The following is an 18,092-nucleotide window of genomic DNA, read 5'->3' as shown; positions in this document are numbered from 1 at the left end:
ACCATCTTTGCACACTTTGTCACTCCATCCTTGAACCATCCCCATTTCTCCTTCACTCCTAGCTCTACTCTATCCTTCACTCCCTCCCACTCCTCTCTCAACTTCTTCTTGTACTCCTCCTTTTCCTTATCATTTAGAGAGTTCACTCTAAGCACCTCCCTACCTTTTGTCCTTTTCCTCTTTCTCCATCTATCCTCCACTCTCAACTTACCTTCCACCAAAAAATTATCTGATATTCCCCCACTCTCTCCCCTTAGTACATGTACATCCTTAACTCTTTCTATTATACTCCTACCTACCACTACATAGTCCATTAACGCTCTATCTATCACCCTTCCATCCACCACCCTCTCCCATGTGTACTTATGCTTGACTTTCTTCCGAAATACTGTATTTGCTATCAATTCTCTTTCTAGACACATCTCCACCATCAACTCTCCACTACGATTCTTACCTGGAACTCCACATTTCCCAACCACTCTGTCAATTGGTTAATTTCCTATAGCATTAAACCCTTCCATACAATGACACCTACGTAGGCGTCATGAGGAGCAAGTGGGTACGCGAGGATACCGATGTCGGTGTCTTGATTATATTTATTGTAGTTGTACCTGCATGACCCCTATACTCTGTAAACTGGCTTCATCATATTTTCTATGGTTATCAAAATTCACGGGTGAAAGAGAGAACGAGCAATACAGCAGTGACTTTATCATTTATAATAAGAGTATTATGACGCAACATCGCACGTCTAGCAGCTAATGCTGCCCGCGAGATTTTGGCCCAGAGTGAAGGGGTAAAGGTCTCCCAGTACAACTACATTGACGTTTCTCCCTAATCCCTCCATGCACTCATTTAAATCTACCCAAAAAGCCTCCCTTTCTTCTACACTCTTCTCACTACCAGGCCCATATGCACTTACAAAAACCCACATCTCCTTTCCCAGTTTCATCTTCATCCACATTATCCTTGAGGAAACCTCCTTCCACTCCACTACACATTTACCTATCTCTTCACTTACTAGTACACCCACCCCTTCTCTCCCTTGCCCTCTCTTCACTCCTAATAACCTCCCAATTACACTCCCAAACTTACACTCGCCCTTCCCTTTCAACTTAGTTTCACTCAAAGCTAACACATCCATCTTTCTTCTCACAAACATACTACCTATCTCTTCCCTTTTACTCTCATCTGTACCACATCCATGCACATTAAAAGACCCAAACCTTAGGGTGCTGGTTGGAAAACTCCTAGACCCTCTTATGCCTTTACTTTTTTTAGGAATGTCCCCTGTGGGGCTACAGGGAGAAGGATGCCTGGTCCCAATCCCCGTCCCTTTTTTCTTGCCTCTTACGATCCAAGTGGAAATACTTGGTGGCAGTATTCTTTTGCCCCCGCCACAGTGTAGGTAGGCGAAAAAGGAAATGAATATTCAGAGAAATTGTACAGGACAGTAACAAGAGGTTGGGGGATAGCATAACAGAGGGACAGTCTTAGTATAAAAGTGTTATCATTTCTCTATGAAGAGTTTTCCTCTATCACAGACAAAATGATGTGTGGCTCTGGTCTGTAGGGGTGCCCCATATAGACCCTAAAGTATCAACTGCATGCTACTTTGCCACAATAACATGCAGCCAATACCCCAGATGGGGACGGAATTAAATGGAAATTATACATACATATACCAAATGAGGATGACGGGTCATCCCTGGATCTCACCCCCTCCCCTGGGTCAGAACACATCCACATCCTTTTTTTTTTTTTTTCATTAACTGCATTTTAATGGAAATTATAATATAGAAAAAAATTAATTATTCCTCAGACTGTATATACAACTATGGACAAAAGATTTTGATTGATCATATTCATTATATTAGAAGCTTTCTAGTTTTACTTATGGCAAATTCATTGATTACATCATCAAAGTTCATATGTATTAGTGTGTCAAATTCAATACTGAGGAGTGCAAGATTTGATAATCTATCCTGGCCTGTAGAACTCTTCAGGTGTGTTTTAATTAGCTGCAGTTTATTGAAAGACCTTTTGCAGGAGGCTACTGATATCCCTACTGTCAGTAAAAGTCTCAGTGCAACATGAAAGTTAGAAAATCCTTCACCATATTTATCAATGAAGGAAAGCAGTTCTGGAGCTGTTTCTGGAATTCTCTTCATCACTAAAATCTTCAAATCTTGCACTTCTTCACAAAGCTCTGATGGTGAAATGTCTTCATCATATTTTTGGGCCATATCCTTGCAGAATGCATCAATTTCCTGTTCATTTCTACAAAATAAACTCTTTTCGGCATAAGAGAACTCCAAAATGGTTATCTACCTCCTGAAGTCGAGAACTTCTTGACTGCACTTCTTCAACAAGTACATCACCTGCAACAATAAGTTTTTGCCTTATGTCAAGCTGAGAGTTGAATGGTTCATCCATGGCTATTTCTCCAGGCATACACTTCTTTTGACACCCTCACTTAATTTTGATCTTCATCTTCCATTTATTGCAGAGTTCCATGCTTTTGGTAACTGCTCATTGGGCAGTGATTTCCTGGTTCTCTTGTAACCATGTGGCTAATGCATCAAGATCTTCATGAGTGTCAGCAAGTCATCACAGGACCCTAAAGGCATTTTTTAACAATATCCATCATCTTCAAAACTGGGGTCCAGAATGAAAGAAATGCCAGGAATTCAAAACTAAGAATACCTTTCATGAGGTTCTCACGTTGCTTGTGACTCAGCCGTGAAACTGTCTGATGAAGAGATATTTTCTAAGGCATCCAGCACTCCATCCAATTCAATCTTAGGGCATGGGTGGCATCTGCCCTGAAGCCCCAATGGGTATCAGTGCTACTCTTCAAAGTTATTGCAGTAACTTTCTTCAGTGCATCCCACCTTCCTCTGCTTCGGCTGAAGAAATTGAAAATTTCATTAATCACATTGAAAAAAGTCACTGAACCCACATCAGCCATTACTGCATCTGCTCCTGCTAAGTTGAGACTATGGATGTTACTTTTAATGAAGACAATTATTATTATTTTTTTCACATAGGCGACGTTGAACACCTCTGTGTCTTCCTACCATGACACTGGCATTATCAAAACAAACAGCCCTGCAGTTGTTGAAATATAGACCAAAAAATTCAGCCACTCCGAATTCCTTCCTCAATGGATTCATCATTTTTCCCTAGAGCTTCATGTACCCAAGAAATGTCTCTTTCACAGTAAATTGGCCTTCTTTTGGGACTACATAGCGTAAAACTAAGGAATGCTGATCCTGGTGCAATATATCTGGAGTAGAGTCACATATGACACCATAGTACTTGCTTTCCCTGACATCTGTCACAAGTTTTTCTCATACATTTTTAGCCAGTAAGGCAATGAACTATTTTGTATGACTGGAGATGGGTATGTAGCCCTTCCTTTAGCTCCGACTTTGTTCTTATCCAAGTGGTCTTTCAGGATTGGATCAAAGTCAGCAATGAATCATATGAGTGCCATAAAGTTACCTTCACAGACTTCACTTTTCCCAATGGAATCAATGCTTCCTTGGAATGCCAGATTTCTGGAAGCCAAGAACCTGATGCAGGAAAGAATCCACAACAATATCTGCTTTCCTTTCTCAACATTCAGTTGCCCAATAAATTCTTTATCAATAAACCTCTCCTCCCTTAGTTGCTCTTCTGCCTCTTTTCATGCAAGGAAGGCTCTTCTGTGCCAGGGTGCTTGTGTGTAGCTATTGGAGTGCTGTTCTGCTGTTCTTCCACTTCCATCATTAAATCCTTCTGGTGACTCCAACTTGGAAATCACATTCTGTGGAGTGTGTAGAAATAGAACACAGCAAAAACAATATGCTGCTTTTTTGGATGATGAATAGAGCAGTCAAGTTTTCTTTAAGATTCTGCCTTTACCATCTGCAAGTTTCCTGTAGAACCATGCCATTTCTCTACTCTTTCATATGCTGATGACCCATAATTCTCTCGGCTTCACCTGGTATTCTTTCTCTTTCTTTCTCATTTAACTTGCTCACCTTCAGTACTTTTCTGTCTCCCTCCATTTTCTTCATTCTCCATTCTACCTCCACCCTCAATGTCCCTTCTACCAGATCATGATCTGACAATCTACTGCCCTCTTACCTGAGACATTTCCAATCCTTCTGGATACAACCACATAGCCCAATAATGTCTTCTTGACTACCCTCCCACTCACCACTCTCAGTAACCTATATTTATGCTTGTACTGTGTCTTGCTCCATTGCTTCTGATCCAGAGCAGTGGGTGGAATACAAGGATGACCCACCACTCACAAGGAGCTAAGATGAGAGGGAGGAAAGTGTGGTGGGTGGGAGTGGGTATATGCCTTTTGATTTGGCTACCTCCCTTATAAGGGAGAAAGAGCCTTTGGTATAAAGATCCTTGTCTATATGAACACTATTATCATTATTTCCCCTTCGACACATATCTTCAACATCTCTCCATTACAGTTACTTCCAGCTATCCCATACCTTTCCACTACTCCATAACTTGGCTCACCTTCTATTTTAGTATTAAGATCCCCCAACACCACTACATTTTCTTTCATCCCAAAATCCCCTCCACATTTATTGAATGTAAAATTACACTACATTAAATGCATGATCACAGAAAATTACAATATCATCAATGTAAAAATATCAAATATTACTCTGAAATATTTCCATCCACAAGTGTTAATGCCAAAAGTAGTCACAGCCTTACTTTTCTTTGCCTTTCTTTGGATGGATATCTGAAGATTCATCAGCCTTAGCTTCCTCAGTCCAGGATAAAAGTCTGGAAGGAAATATGTTAAATGGTTAACTTTGACATCTTTATTTTGAAAAGGAAAAAATAAAATAAAATAATCTATACACCAATAAAAAAAAATTGTGTTTCTTTAAGAATCTCCTGATTAATTAAATTTTCTATTTCTTCAGCAGAAGCACAGGATGGTGGGATACACAGTTATAAATCAAGTATTCTCTTGCCCCAGTTCTCTCATACTCCTGAACAAGAGCTAAATACTAATTTTCTTTCATATGCTTATGACTTGACAATAATAGCCCAGCACAGTATATACAAAATAGCAGCAAAGAACACCCAAGCCTACTAGCACAAACTGGAACAATGGCTCAGAAATAGTAGCATAGAAGTTTCACCTTAGAAATCAACAGAAACACTGCTCTCCCCAGAGAACCATGAGTCAAAAAAACATTCCATAGCAAAATCAAATAGCCAAACCATTTCTTTGGAAAGGATCCCAAAAATTCTGGGTCTAATATTTGATACAAAAATCAACAAGAAAATAAACCTCCTGAAAACCATCTCTAGCACTGATTTTGGACAACAAAAAGAAACCCTAACAACCATCTATAAACAACTCACAAGAACCACCTTGGAGTACACCTCCAAAGTGTGGTTCTCAACAATCAGCCAATCACAAATAACTTTCAAACACTACTGCCTTGTCTTCCATTATCATCTCACCATCTGCACCTTTTACCTTTTCTTCTCTACTTGATTCACCTTCTCTTCCTCTCTTAATTTCTTTCCAAAACATCTTTTTATTACTTTCAAAATTTTCTGTCATACTCTTACCCCATTTCACATCTGCTCTCCTCTTTGCTTCCTTTACCATGTGCTTTACTTCTCTTCTCTTTTCTTTGTACCTCTCATATGACTCCCTCATCCTACGGTATTTTGTAACCAAGCTGTGAAAGCTCGCATCTTCTTTTCTACAACCTTCTTCATTTCCTCATCCCACCACTCACTACCCTTCCTTCTTGTTCCACACACCATCTTTGCACACTTTGTGGCTCCCTCCTTGAACCATCCCCATTCCTCCTCCACTACTAGTTCTAATCTATACTTCACTCCCTCCCATTCAGCTTCTTCTAGTACTCCTCCTTTTCCTGCTCATTCAAAGAGTTCACTCTGAGCACCTCCCTACCTTTTGTCCTTTTCCTCTTTCTCCATATATCCTCCACTCTCAACTTTCCTTCCACCAAAAAAATTATCTGATATTCCCCCACTCTCTCCCCTTAGTACATGTACATCCTTAACTCTTCCTATCATACTCCTACCTACCACTACATAGTCCATTAACGCTCTATCACCCTTCCATCCACCACCCTCTCCCATGTGTACTTATGCTTGACTTTCTTCGGAACACTGTATTTGCTATCATCAACTCTCTCTCTAGACACATCTCCACCATCAACTCTCCACTATGATTCTTTCCTGGAACTCCACATTTCCCAACCACTCCATCAACTGGTTCATTTCCTACCCTAGCATTAAGGTCTCCCAATACTACTACATTGACATTTCTCCCTAATCCCTCTATGCACTCATTTAAATCTATCCAAAAAGCCTCTCTTTCCTCTACACTCTTCTCACTACCAGGCCCATATGCACTTACAAAAACCCACATCTCCCTTCCCAGTTTCACCTTCATTCACATTAACCTTGAAGAAACCTCCTTCCACTCCACTACATGTTTACCTTAATACAGGAACCAAAATCCTCCCAGTAGGGTGAGACTTCCATTCTATCATTTCTGAGCCAATGCTCTACTTTGCCTAAATGGGTTTGGGTCATCTGTGTAAATGAGTACATTGGAGTCAAGTTCTGGGTCAAGTTAGGTGAAGAGTATGACTAGTATAGAGGAGAGTATTGCTCCATGGAGACTCCACTGTTCAAAGTTTTTGTCCCAGAAGTTTGCCTATTTTTAGAAACTGCAACTCCCTGTTATGAAGACAGATGTTATATATGTATATATTATAACATTAACACTAAGGAAAGAGTATTGACCTAGTACATACATATATATACCAAAGGATTTTTCCCCCTTACAAGGGAGGTAGCCAAAAAACGAAGGCATAAAAACCATTCCCACCCATTCCATCCCTAATACACTCCACTCCCCTCCACCCTCTACCCTCCCTCTTATCTTGGCACCTCCTGGATGACAGGTCATCCCTGCATCTTGTCCACTTCCCTGGGTCAGAAGCGGTGTCACAAGACACAGCACATTACAAAGGATTACAAAGGTGGAGCATGCCGACAGGAGACCTTTTGATCCATATCTAGGTCGGATGCAAAAAAAAAAAAAAAAAAAAAAAAAAAAATAATAATAATAATATTGATAATTAATAAATTAAAACTATAATAATGTAAAAATAACAAACAAAATACATAAATAAATGCATAGGTATAGTTGAATAACAAACAAAAAGGTAAATAGTAAATGATTATAAATTGACATATAACTAATAATAAATGAAAATCAGACAGACAAATTATAACAAAACAAAAACAAATAATATAACATAAATCATAATCATTACAGCATCTTACTTAGGTATTTATCTAAATGATTCTTAAAGCTTCGAACTGAAGTACATTGCACTACCTGTGCAGGAAGTTTATTCCATTCATTAACTACACGGTTGGCAAAGTTGTTTCTACCTACTTCCAAATTGAATCTATTTCCGGACAGTTTGAGACCATTGTTTCTTGTCTGATTCTCATTCAATGTGAAAATTTGGTCACTTTTGATGTTGTCAATTCCCTTTAAAATCTTAAAGACCTGTATCAAGTCACCTTTGAGTCTACGCTTTTTTAGGGAAAACAGATTCATGTGCTCAAGGCCGCTTCATTAAATCGGCAACCCCCCTCTCTGTCTCCTCATGCAGAAAAGGAGAAGTCAGGGAGAAATCCCTTCAGGCTGCGTCAAATTTTTCTCATACAGGTACTCCTCGTTTAACGACCTACTCAGTTAACGACAACTCAGAGTAACGATGGGCTTTATGACGTCGTTTAACGTAAATCTCCCGAAGTTATGACGTCGTGTACGATAATTAAGTTGGCTGAGGCAAATTTGTATGATGTTATAAATGAACTTGTACGGTGGATATTAGCTGTGAGGTAAAGTGTTCTGAAGCTTAGGTCTACATTACCATCCTGCAAGCTGCAAAAACTACCTGGGGTACAGTGTATACCAGTAATGGTAAATTTTTAGTTTCGACCATGGGCGCAATATAACAATAGAAAATTAATTATTAATTTTGTAAATTATAATGTATCAACATAATATGCAATTTTGTGAGCGGAAATGAAAAAAAAAATCCTAAAACAGATTTCATAAGTAACGAAGTCATGTCGGACGAATGGTACACCATGTTTGTTATGATAGATGCCGATGTCGAAGAAATGAAAGGATGATAAATTAATTCGTCCAACCTAAACTAAACTAACCTAACCTATGTTTAATAAATCATTACCTGCAAATTAAATGTCATCCGGCTCGTCCTCGTTGTCGTCGTCGTGAGAGACGTTGGCAGACGACAAGATGGCGTCCCAAGCCTATGCTACCGATTTCGTTCATTAGCATATTTTCTTGTAGCAAGGTATTTTTTACTTTCATTTCCGCCCACAAAATTGCATATTACGTTGATACATTTTAATTTACAAAATTAATAATTAATTTTCTATTGATATATTGCGCCCATGGTCGAAACTAAAAAAATACCCCGGTATTCAATATGGAATGTCAGCATACGCGGATTTGGTCATATACGGTAATTTTAGGAACCTAACCACCGTAAATAAAGCTTTAATGTACTGTATAAAAGAGGGAAAATACATGAAAATAAAGATACATGTATTGCTGGACATTGTACATACAGTACATGTATGTATATGTATACACTTTCTCTTAACGACCAATTCGGTTAACGACGGCGAGCTGGTCCCAATTGTCGTCGTTAAACGAGGAGTACCTGTACATACTACCTCACCCCCCATCCCCCCACCCATTCCACCTCATGCATCACATCATCCATATACAACCATTCTCCATTCACCTGTCTTCTATTCTCTCCCACCCTTCCTCAACAGACATTCCCCTCTTTCTCAAAGCCCTCATTCACCCCATCCATCCATCTCATCCTAAGTCGCCCCTCATGTTCACTCCCTCCACATCTGCCTTCCATACCTCTTTTACTAGTCTTTCTTTACTCATTCTTTCCATGTGTTCAAACCATCCCAATACTTTTTCATCCACCCTATCTCCCAACTCCCTTACCACCCCTGTTCTCCTCACCTCCTCATTTCTCACTCTATCCAGCCTAGTAACACCCATCATACTTCTCAGACACCTCATCTTAAACACATTCAAATTCATTCTCTCTTCCTCTCTTATGTTCCATGTTTCTGCCCCATACAGTGCTATTGGCACAATCACTACTTCATACAACCTCCTCTTAGCATCCATTCCCAAATGTCTATTCCTCATTACACTTTTTAATCCACCAAGGCATTTACTCACTTCTCTCAATCTACATTCTACCTCCACTTCCACTCTTCCCTTTCCTGCTACATTTGCACCCAAGTATCTAAAACTATCCACTTCCTCCAGTTGCTCTCCTTTAATGCTCACTTCCAGTCTGCTGCCACTTTCACCCCTTGTATATCTCATCACCTTACTTTTACCCACATTTATCTACAACTTCAATTGACCTAGTAGAGCTGAAAAATATTGAAATATAATCTGGTTAACTATGAATACTTAATGCTCAAATAGTATTATTAAGCTTTATTGTCAATTGTTAATTCAAAGGGAAGAGTGCTGGAGAACTGGAGGATTGCCTGTATAGTTCCACTTTACATGAGAAAAGGGGACAAGTGTGAGTGTAGTAGTTTCAGAGGGATTAGCTTGTTAAGTGTAGTTGGGAAGGTTTATGGGAGGGTCTTAATTGAGAGTAATAGGAGAGGAACAGAGGGAGTAATAGGTGAGGAACAGTGTGGGTTTAGGACAGGAAGAGGTTGCATAGATCAGATTTTTGTGGTAAGACAGATATGTGAGAAAGCTATAGGAAAAGGTAAGGATGTTTTTTGAGATTTTATGGATTTGGAAAAGGCTTATGACAGGAACTGTGGGAGGTATTGCAGATATACGGGATAGGAGGAAAGCTTTTATGAGCTGCCATGAGTTTTTACAAGAGTAGTAGAGTGTGTGTCAGGATTAGAAATGGAGAGAGTGAATGGTTTGAGGTAAATATGGGACTTAGTCAGAGATGTCTTATGTCACCCTGGCTGTTCAATTTATACATGGATGGGGTGGTGCAAGAGGTAAATGCAACGGTGGTGGGTCAGAGATTGGAGATGGTTAAAGAAAATGGAGAAAAGTGGGAGATACGCCAGCTGTTGTTTGCGGATGACACTGCGTTTGTAGCAGGATCAGAGGATGGATTGAGGAAATTAGTGACAGAGTTTGGGAAAGTGTGTGAAGATAAATGTGGGTAAAAGTAAGGTGACGAGATGTTCAAGGGGTGAAAGTGGCAGCAGACTGGAAGCGAGTATCAAGGGAGAAAGAGTGGAGGAAGTGGATATTTTTTGATGACTTGGGTGCAAATATGGCAGGAAAGGGAGTGGAGGTGGAGGTAGAATGTAGATTGAGAGAAGTGAGTAAATGCCTTGGTGGATTAAAAAGTGTAATGAGAAATAGACATTTGGGAATGGATGCTAAGAGGAGATTGTATGAAGGAGTGATTGTGCCAACAGCACTGTATGGGGCAGAAACATGGAACATAAAAGAGGAAGAGAGAATAAGTTTGAATGTGTTTGAGATGAGGTGTCTGAGAAGTATGATGGGTGTTACTAGGCTGGATAGAGTGAGAAATGAGGAGGTGAGGAAGAGAATGGGTGTGGTAAGGGAGTTGGGAGATAGGGTGGATGAAAGAGTATTGGGATGGTTTGGACACATGGTATACTTATGCCAATTTAATGAAACAGCCTTGCTGTGGATGTGCTGTGTCCTGCGACACTGCTTCTGACCCAGGGCAGTGGACAAGATGCAGGGATGACCCATCATCCAGAAGGTGCCAAGATAAGAGGAAGGGAAGAGGGTGGAGGGAAGTGGAGTGTGATAGGGATGGAATGGGTGGGAGTGGTTTTTATGCCTTTGTGTCTTGGCTACCTCCCTTATAAGGGGGAAAAAGCCTTTAGTATTTATATATATATATATATATATATATATATATATATATATATATATATATATGTTAATTCAAAGTAAAGGGCATGACACTTAGTAGCATCCACATATATGTCATGATGATGGCTGCCAATATAAAAATTCCATGGTAAAACCATCTACCTATATATATATTTATATATATATATATACATATATATATATATACATATATATATATATATATATATATATATATACATACATACATACACAACCAAGGGCTTTTTCCCACTTACAAGAGAGGTAGCCAAAGTCAAAAATCCTAATTCCACTCCCACCCATTTCATCCCTATCCACTCCACACCCCTCCTTTCCTCCCTCTTTTCTTGGTTACTTCAGGATGATGGGTCATCCCTGCATCTCACCCATTGCCCTGCAGCAAGACAGAGCACATCCATAGCAAGGCCACTTCATTTAATTGGCAACCCCCCCTCTCCATCCCTTCATGCAGAAAAAGAGAAGATGGGGATAAATCTTTGGGCTGCATCAAAATATCATTCACACATAACCATTCCCTAACCCCCCCATCCCCCACCCACTCTCATCCATGCATCACTGCATCATTAGGAGAATCTGTTTCATGCAGAACCAATGATTCATGCAATCTGAGCTAAATAAAACTTGTGATCCCAATGTTATTTGTTGTAAGCTAGAACAAATTCTGAAGCTTATTTCATGATGGTGGAAAGGTTAACATGTACAACAGAAAATTAGCTTGTATGAAAGAACCTTTCAATGGCATCACACTGCTGCCAAGTCCTAAGGAGCTGAAGTGCCTTTTCTTTGCCAACACCTGGAATACCTGTGGGAAGATAATCACAGCCAAGCAATATGGCCATGACCACCATACTGTCACGACTAAGATGCAGTTTCTCTTTGATTTGCTTCATACTGAAAAGAATAAAATAAATATATTAAAGATGAAAATAGTAATATATGTAGCAAGAGCTTTTTCCCCCATTATAAGTGAGGTAGGCAAGTCAAGGGCAAATACCTACTCCCACCCATTGCACTACCCTCCACCACCCTTTCCTCCCTCTCATCTGAGCATCTCATGGATGATGGGTTGTCCCTGTATCCCAACAACTGCCCTGGGTCAGAAGCAATGTAGCAAGACACAGTACATCCACAGAAAGGCCACTTCACTTATTCAGTGACCCCACTCTCTATCCTCTCATGCACAAAAAAAGAAGACAGGGAGAAATACCTTCAGGCTGCACCAAAATATCATTCACACATAAGCACCCCCTACCTCCCTTTCTTACAAAACAATATCATCTATACATAATCACTCTCCACTCATCCTTATCTCTTGCCTTCTCTCTCCCTTGCTCAACAGACATTCCTCTCTTACTCAATGCCCCCTTCAGCCTATCCATCCATCTCATCCTCAGTCGTCCCCTCAAGTTTGCTCCCTCCACCTCTGCCTTTCACACCTCTATTGCTAATATTTCTTAACTCATTCTTTTTACGTGTCCGAACCATCCCAATAATCTTTCATCAGCCATATCTGTCATCTCCTTTTCCACTCCCACTCTCCTCTTCACCTCATTTCTCACTCTATTCAACCTAGTAACCCCTATCATACTTCTCAGACATTTCATCTTACATTCAAACTTTTCCTCTCTGCCTATTTTAAATTCCAAGTCTCTAACCCATACAAAGCCGTCAGTACAATTACCGCTTCTTATAATTTCCTCTTTGCATCCATTACCAGATGCCTATTTTTCATGATACTTTTTGATCCTCCAAGGCAGTGGTTCTCAAACTGGGCATGGTGGTTATCCTACTTCACAAGCCATTATTCCATTCCAGATCCAAAGTATATACCAAAAATTTCACTTGGGTACATGACCTGACAGTAACAGCTCAGCACAGCAGTAATGAAACAGTTTTTTCTTGCCTTCTCCCTTCCCTGCTCAACAGACATCCCCCTTATACTCAAGGCCTCCTGCACTCCATATTTCCATCGCATTCTTTTATATGCACACTTAACCTGAAGACAAAATGGAGAATATTATAACTTATATAATTTATTAGGTGTTAATGTGAGGGGTTGTGTGTACTTACATTGTTCATATGGTCATTTGTAATCAAGCTTGATAATATTCAGAGAATTAATTCATAAAATTAGTGCTGTGGTATGAGCAAGTTTGACATGCCTTTTTTACCTTTATATTTGGTTACATTAACTGTTATGACTGGAACTACAAAAACTTTTGTTCTATCTACATTTTTCTTAATCCAGACTGGGTTATGCCCTCAATTTTTTTTATTTTTGAGCTTTCACTGTAATAACAGGATACATGTGAAAATGATAGCAACACAGCTCCTTGCAAGAACTCTATTTTCAATCCCACCCATACACATACATACATACATATACCAAGGCTTTTTCCCCCTTCCAAGGGAGGTAGCCAAAAAGGGAAAGGCATAAAAACACTCCCACCCATTTCATCCCTAAATACACTCCACACCCCTCCCACCCTTCCTCTCATCTGAGCACCTCCTGGATGACGGGTCATCCCTGCACCCTGCCCACCGCCCTGGGTCAGAAGCAGTGTCGCAAGACACAGTACATCCACAGCAAGGCCGCTTCATTTAATCGGCGACCCCCCCTCTCCGTCCCCCTTTGCATATAAGGCGAGGACGGGGAGAAAATCCCTTCGGGCTGCGTCAAAATTTACTCACACATACTACCCCACCCCCCACCCCCCCGCCCATTCCTCCTCATGCAGTCACAACATCATCCATATACAACCATTCTCCACTCACCTCTGTCTTCCATCCTCTCCCTTCCTTCCTCAACAGACATTCCCCTCTTCCCCAAAGCCCCCTTCACCCCATCCATCCACCTCATCCTAGGACGTCCCCTCATGTTCACTCCCTCCACATCTGCCTTCCATACCTCTTTTACTAGTCTTTCTTCACTCATTCTTTCCATGTGTCCAAACCATCCTAATATTCTTTCATCAACCCTATCTCCCAAATCCTTTTTCACCCCTGTTCTCCTCCTCACCTCCTCATTTCTCACTCTATCTAGCCTAGTAACCCCCACCATACTTCTCAGACACCTCATCTCAAACACATTCAAACTCCTTCTCTCTTCTTCTCTTATGTTCCACGTTTCTGCCCCATACAGTGCTGTTGGCACAATCACTCCTTCATACAGTCTCCTCTTCGCATCCATTCCCAAATGTCTATTTCTCATTACACTCTTTAAACCACCAAGGCATTTACTCGCTTCTCTCAATCTACATTCTACCTCCACCTTCACTCCACCTTTTCCTGCTACACTTGCACCCAAGTATCTAAAACTATCCACTTCCTCCAGTCGCTCTCCCTTAATGTTCACTTCCAGTCTACTGCCACTTTCACCCCTTGTACATCTCATCACCTTACTTTTACCCACATTTATCTTTAGCTTTCTTCTATCACATACTCTCCCAAACTCTGCCACCAGCTTCCTCAATCCCTCCTCTGACCCTGCCACAAGCGCAGTGTCGTCCGCAAACAACAGCTGGCTCACCTCCCACTTTTCTCCATTTTCTTTAACCATCTCCAATCCCTGACTCACTACCCTAGCATTCACCTCTCGCACCACCCCATCCATGTATAAGTTGAACAGCCAGGGCGACATAACGCATCCTTGACGAAGTCCCACCTTTACTTCAAACCACTCACTCTCTCCATTTCTAATCCTAACACATGCTCTACTACTCACATAAAAACTCTTGACAGCTCCCAAAAGCTTTCCTCCTATCCCATAAATCTGCATAACCTCCCACAGTGCCTTTCTGTCTACCCTGTCATAAGCCTTTTCCAGATCCATAAAAGCCCAAAAAACATCCTTCCCCTTTCCTATAGCTTTCTCACATATCTGTCTTACCACAAAGATTTGATCTACACAACCTCTACCCGTCCTAAATCCACACTGTTCCTCACCAATTACTCCTTCTGTTCCTCTCCTAATCCTCTCAATTAAGATTCTCCCATAAGCCTTCCCTACTACACTCAACAGGCTAATCCCTCTGAAATTACTACATTCACACTTGTCCCCTTTTCCCTTGTAAAGAGGAACTATACAGGCACTACTCCAGTCCTCCGGTACTCTACCCTCTCTCCAGCAAACATTAAATAACCTCACCAACCAGTCCACCATCACTGCACCTCCCTTTTTCAGACATTCTGCATGACATCCATCCAGACCAGGTGCCTTACCTGCTTTCATCATCTTTACAGCTGCCTTCACCTCATCCTTCCTTATTTCTCCTCCATTCTCCTCACTCATCACTCTCATTTTCTTCGCATTTCCCACTGCAGCTATCTTTCCTTCCCTATCCTCCTTCACATTCAGCAACTCCCTAAAATATTCTGCCCATCTTCCCCTCACTGCCATCTCTTCCATTATCAACTCTCCATCTGTACCTTTTACCTTTTCTTCCCTACTTGATTCGCCTCCTCTTCCTCTCTTAATTTCTTTCCAAAACATCTTTTTATTACTTTCAAAATTTTCTGTCATACTCCTACCCCATTTCACATCTGCTCTCCTCTTTGCCTCCTTTACCTTTTGCTTTACTTCTCTTTTCTTTTCTTTGTACGTCACCCATACACCCCATCACATAATAAGCATTACTAAGAGAATGTTAAAAAGGTGCCATACTACTCAACATTGACAAGCTACTATGTCTCTCTTATAACACATCCATACAAAGACATATACACACTCAGATCACAAAACAATCACTCCAAGACTTAACATGACACTCCCCTTAAAACATCAGTGTTACAAAGAAACCCTCCCATGACAAGCAAGAACCACACAAACATGATTGCCCTCAGGCCACCATCCAACTTTAAAACAATATCAACACAGAATAGGCCTGACCACAAAACCAAACTGCCCTAATGAAATCACCACACAGAAGACAATGAATATAACCTACATTACCCTACTCTAGGCTTACTTAAACAAGAATACATCTTCTTTGGTAACTTGTAAGCCAGTCTTTTGACAAGTGCTGATTACCTGGGAGCCATTGGTCTCCTGGGAGACCTGGGGCAATGGATTGACAGATACACACACACAAACATTCATACTTCTAAACCTATTCTTATCTTTACCTCCAGTATTCTACATGGGATCTTTTTCCATTCAATAGGCCAAGCAAGTAAATACATCTCATCACTCACCAACATATAGAGAACACAAAATCAATAAACTCTACTTACTCAAACCTGTCAACTGTAGCTTTGCTTTGGTTTGCTGATAGATTCCTATAAACCACCTGAGCACCATAGAGGAAAACATCATTGTCCTGGGTCACCACACCATCCACTATCTTAGTAATAATAAAGACACAAAAAATATATGTTAACACATAATGTTAATGACCACACACTACTTCCTACACTGACCAATATTAGGTTTGCATATAACCTCATTGGGAGCATGATGGCAAAGTAAACCACAGCACTACATCTGGAGGTGACAATACAGTGGTAGTTGGTTTGAATTTCAAAGGATCAGAGTGTGACTTCAAGAAGGGCATCCAGTCTTAAATCCCTAATCTCCAAAAATGCTCATATTCCTAGCCACCCTGATGTACATGAATGGATTAAATGTTAGGGAAAAAAACTCCTAATAAGTACAATATAAATTCTAATTATGTGAAATTCCTAACACATAGTATGAAAACACTTAATTTTACACAAGTCCCTAATGGACAGATTACAAGTAGTTATGCAAAGTACCTTTTCATAATTCAGAGCTGCACATGTGGCTTCTGCCTCCCCTTCAGCCTGCACCCATGGCACTCCCAATAGATCCAATAACTCCTTACACTGAAACAGCATGTATTAATTATCTTACTGATTTAAGGCAGGGGTCCCCAAACTTTTTAGACCACTGAACCCTTCATGGAATCCTTGATCATTCATTGACCCCCAGGCATATACTAAAATAGATAAATAAATAAATAATACATACATACATATACCAAGGGCCTTTTCCCCTTTCCAAGGGTGGTAGCCAATTCAAAAAGCATAATTCCTTTCTCATCTATTTCATCCCCACATACTTCACTCCCATTCACCACCCCTCCATCCCTCTTTCCTTGGCTCCTCCTGGATGATGGGTCATCCCTGCACCTCGCTCATTGCCCTTGGTCAGAAGCACTGCAGCAAAACAGAGCACATCCATAACAAAGATGCTTCATTCAACCTATGATCCCCTCTCTCCATCCCCTCATGCAGAAAAAGAGAAGACTGGGAGAAACCCCTTTGGGCTGTGTCAAAATATCATCCACACATAACCACTCCCTAACCCCACTATCCCACACCCACTCCCTTCCATGCATCACAGTATCATCCATACACAACCATTCTCCACTCACCCCTATCTTCTGTCTTCTCCCTTCCTTCCTCAATTGACATTCCCCTCTTTCCCAATGCCCCTTTCACCTCATCCTTGGTAGCCCCCTCCTATCCCCTCCACCCACCTCTGCCTTCCACATTTCTTTTACTAATCTTTCTTCATTAATTCTTTCCATGTGTCCAAACCATCCCAATACTCTTTCATCAACCCTATCTCCCAACTCCTTTTCCACCCCCACTCTCCTCCTCATCTCTTTGTTTCTTACTCAATCCAGCCTAGTAACCCCTACTTCTCAGACATTTCACCTCACATCTAAACTATTCCTCTCATATGTTCCATGTTTCTGCCCCATACAGAGCTGTCAGCGCAATAACTATTTCACACAATCTCCTCTTAATAATAATACATACATACATATACCAAGGCTTTTTCCCCCTTACCAGGGAGGTAGCCAAAAAGGACAAGGCATAAAATCATTCCCACCCATTCCATCCCCGAAAACACTCCACACATTCCCTGTGGTGGGGGAAAAGAATACTGCCACCAAGTATTCCCACTTGGATCGTAAGAGGCGAGAATAAAGGGACGGGGATTGGGACTAGGCATCCTTCTCCTTGTAGCCCCACAGGGGAAATTCCTAAAAGCAAAGACCAGCACCCTAAA

General features: G+C 40.8%; 1 protein-coding gene across 1 annotated transcript in view; it reads right to left on the bottom strand.

The window, feature by feature from the left end:
• LOC143035183 (uncharacterized) overlaps positions 1–18,092 on the bottom strand; it is a 52,168-nt gene that overhangs the window by 16,521 nt on the left and 17,555 nt on the right. The window contains exons 4-7 of the mRNA XM_076201858.1: positions 16,808–16,897; positions 16,286–16,395; positions 11,783–11,944; positions 4,735–4,806 (exon numbers count right to left, since the gene is read on the bottom strand). Coding sequence (XP_076057973.1) covers positions 4,735–4,806; positions 11,783–11,944; positions 16,286–16,395; positions 16,808–16,897 — 434 coding nt within the window. The remainder of the gene's footprint in view (positions 1–4,734; positions 4,807–11,782; positions 11,945–16,285; positions 16,396–16,807; positions 16,898–18,092) is intronic.

Source organism: Oratosquilla oratoria, chromosome 18 (genome assembly GCF_046742065.1).
Source record: "Oratosquilla oratoria isolate Oo_2021 chromosome 18, ASM4674206v1, whole genome shotgun sequence".
Lineage (NCBI taxonomy): Eukaryota > Metazoa > Arthropoda > Malacostraca > Stomatopoda > Squillidae > Oratosquilla > Oratosquilla oratoria.
The sequence above is the reverse complement of the archived record's forward strand: the minus strand, read 5'-3'. Positions and strand labels throughout refer to the sequence as shown.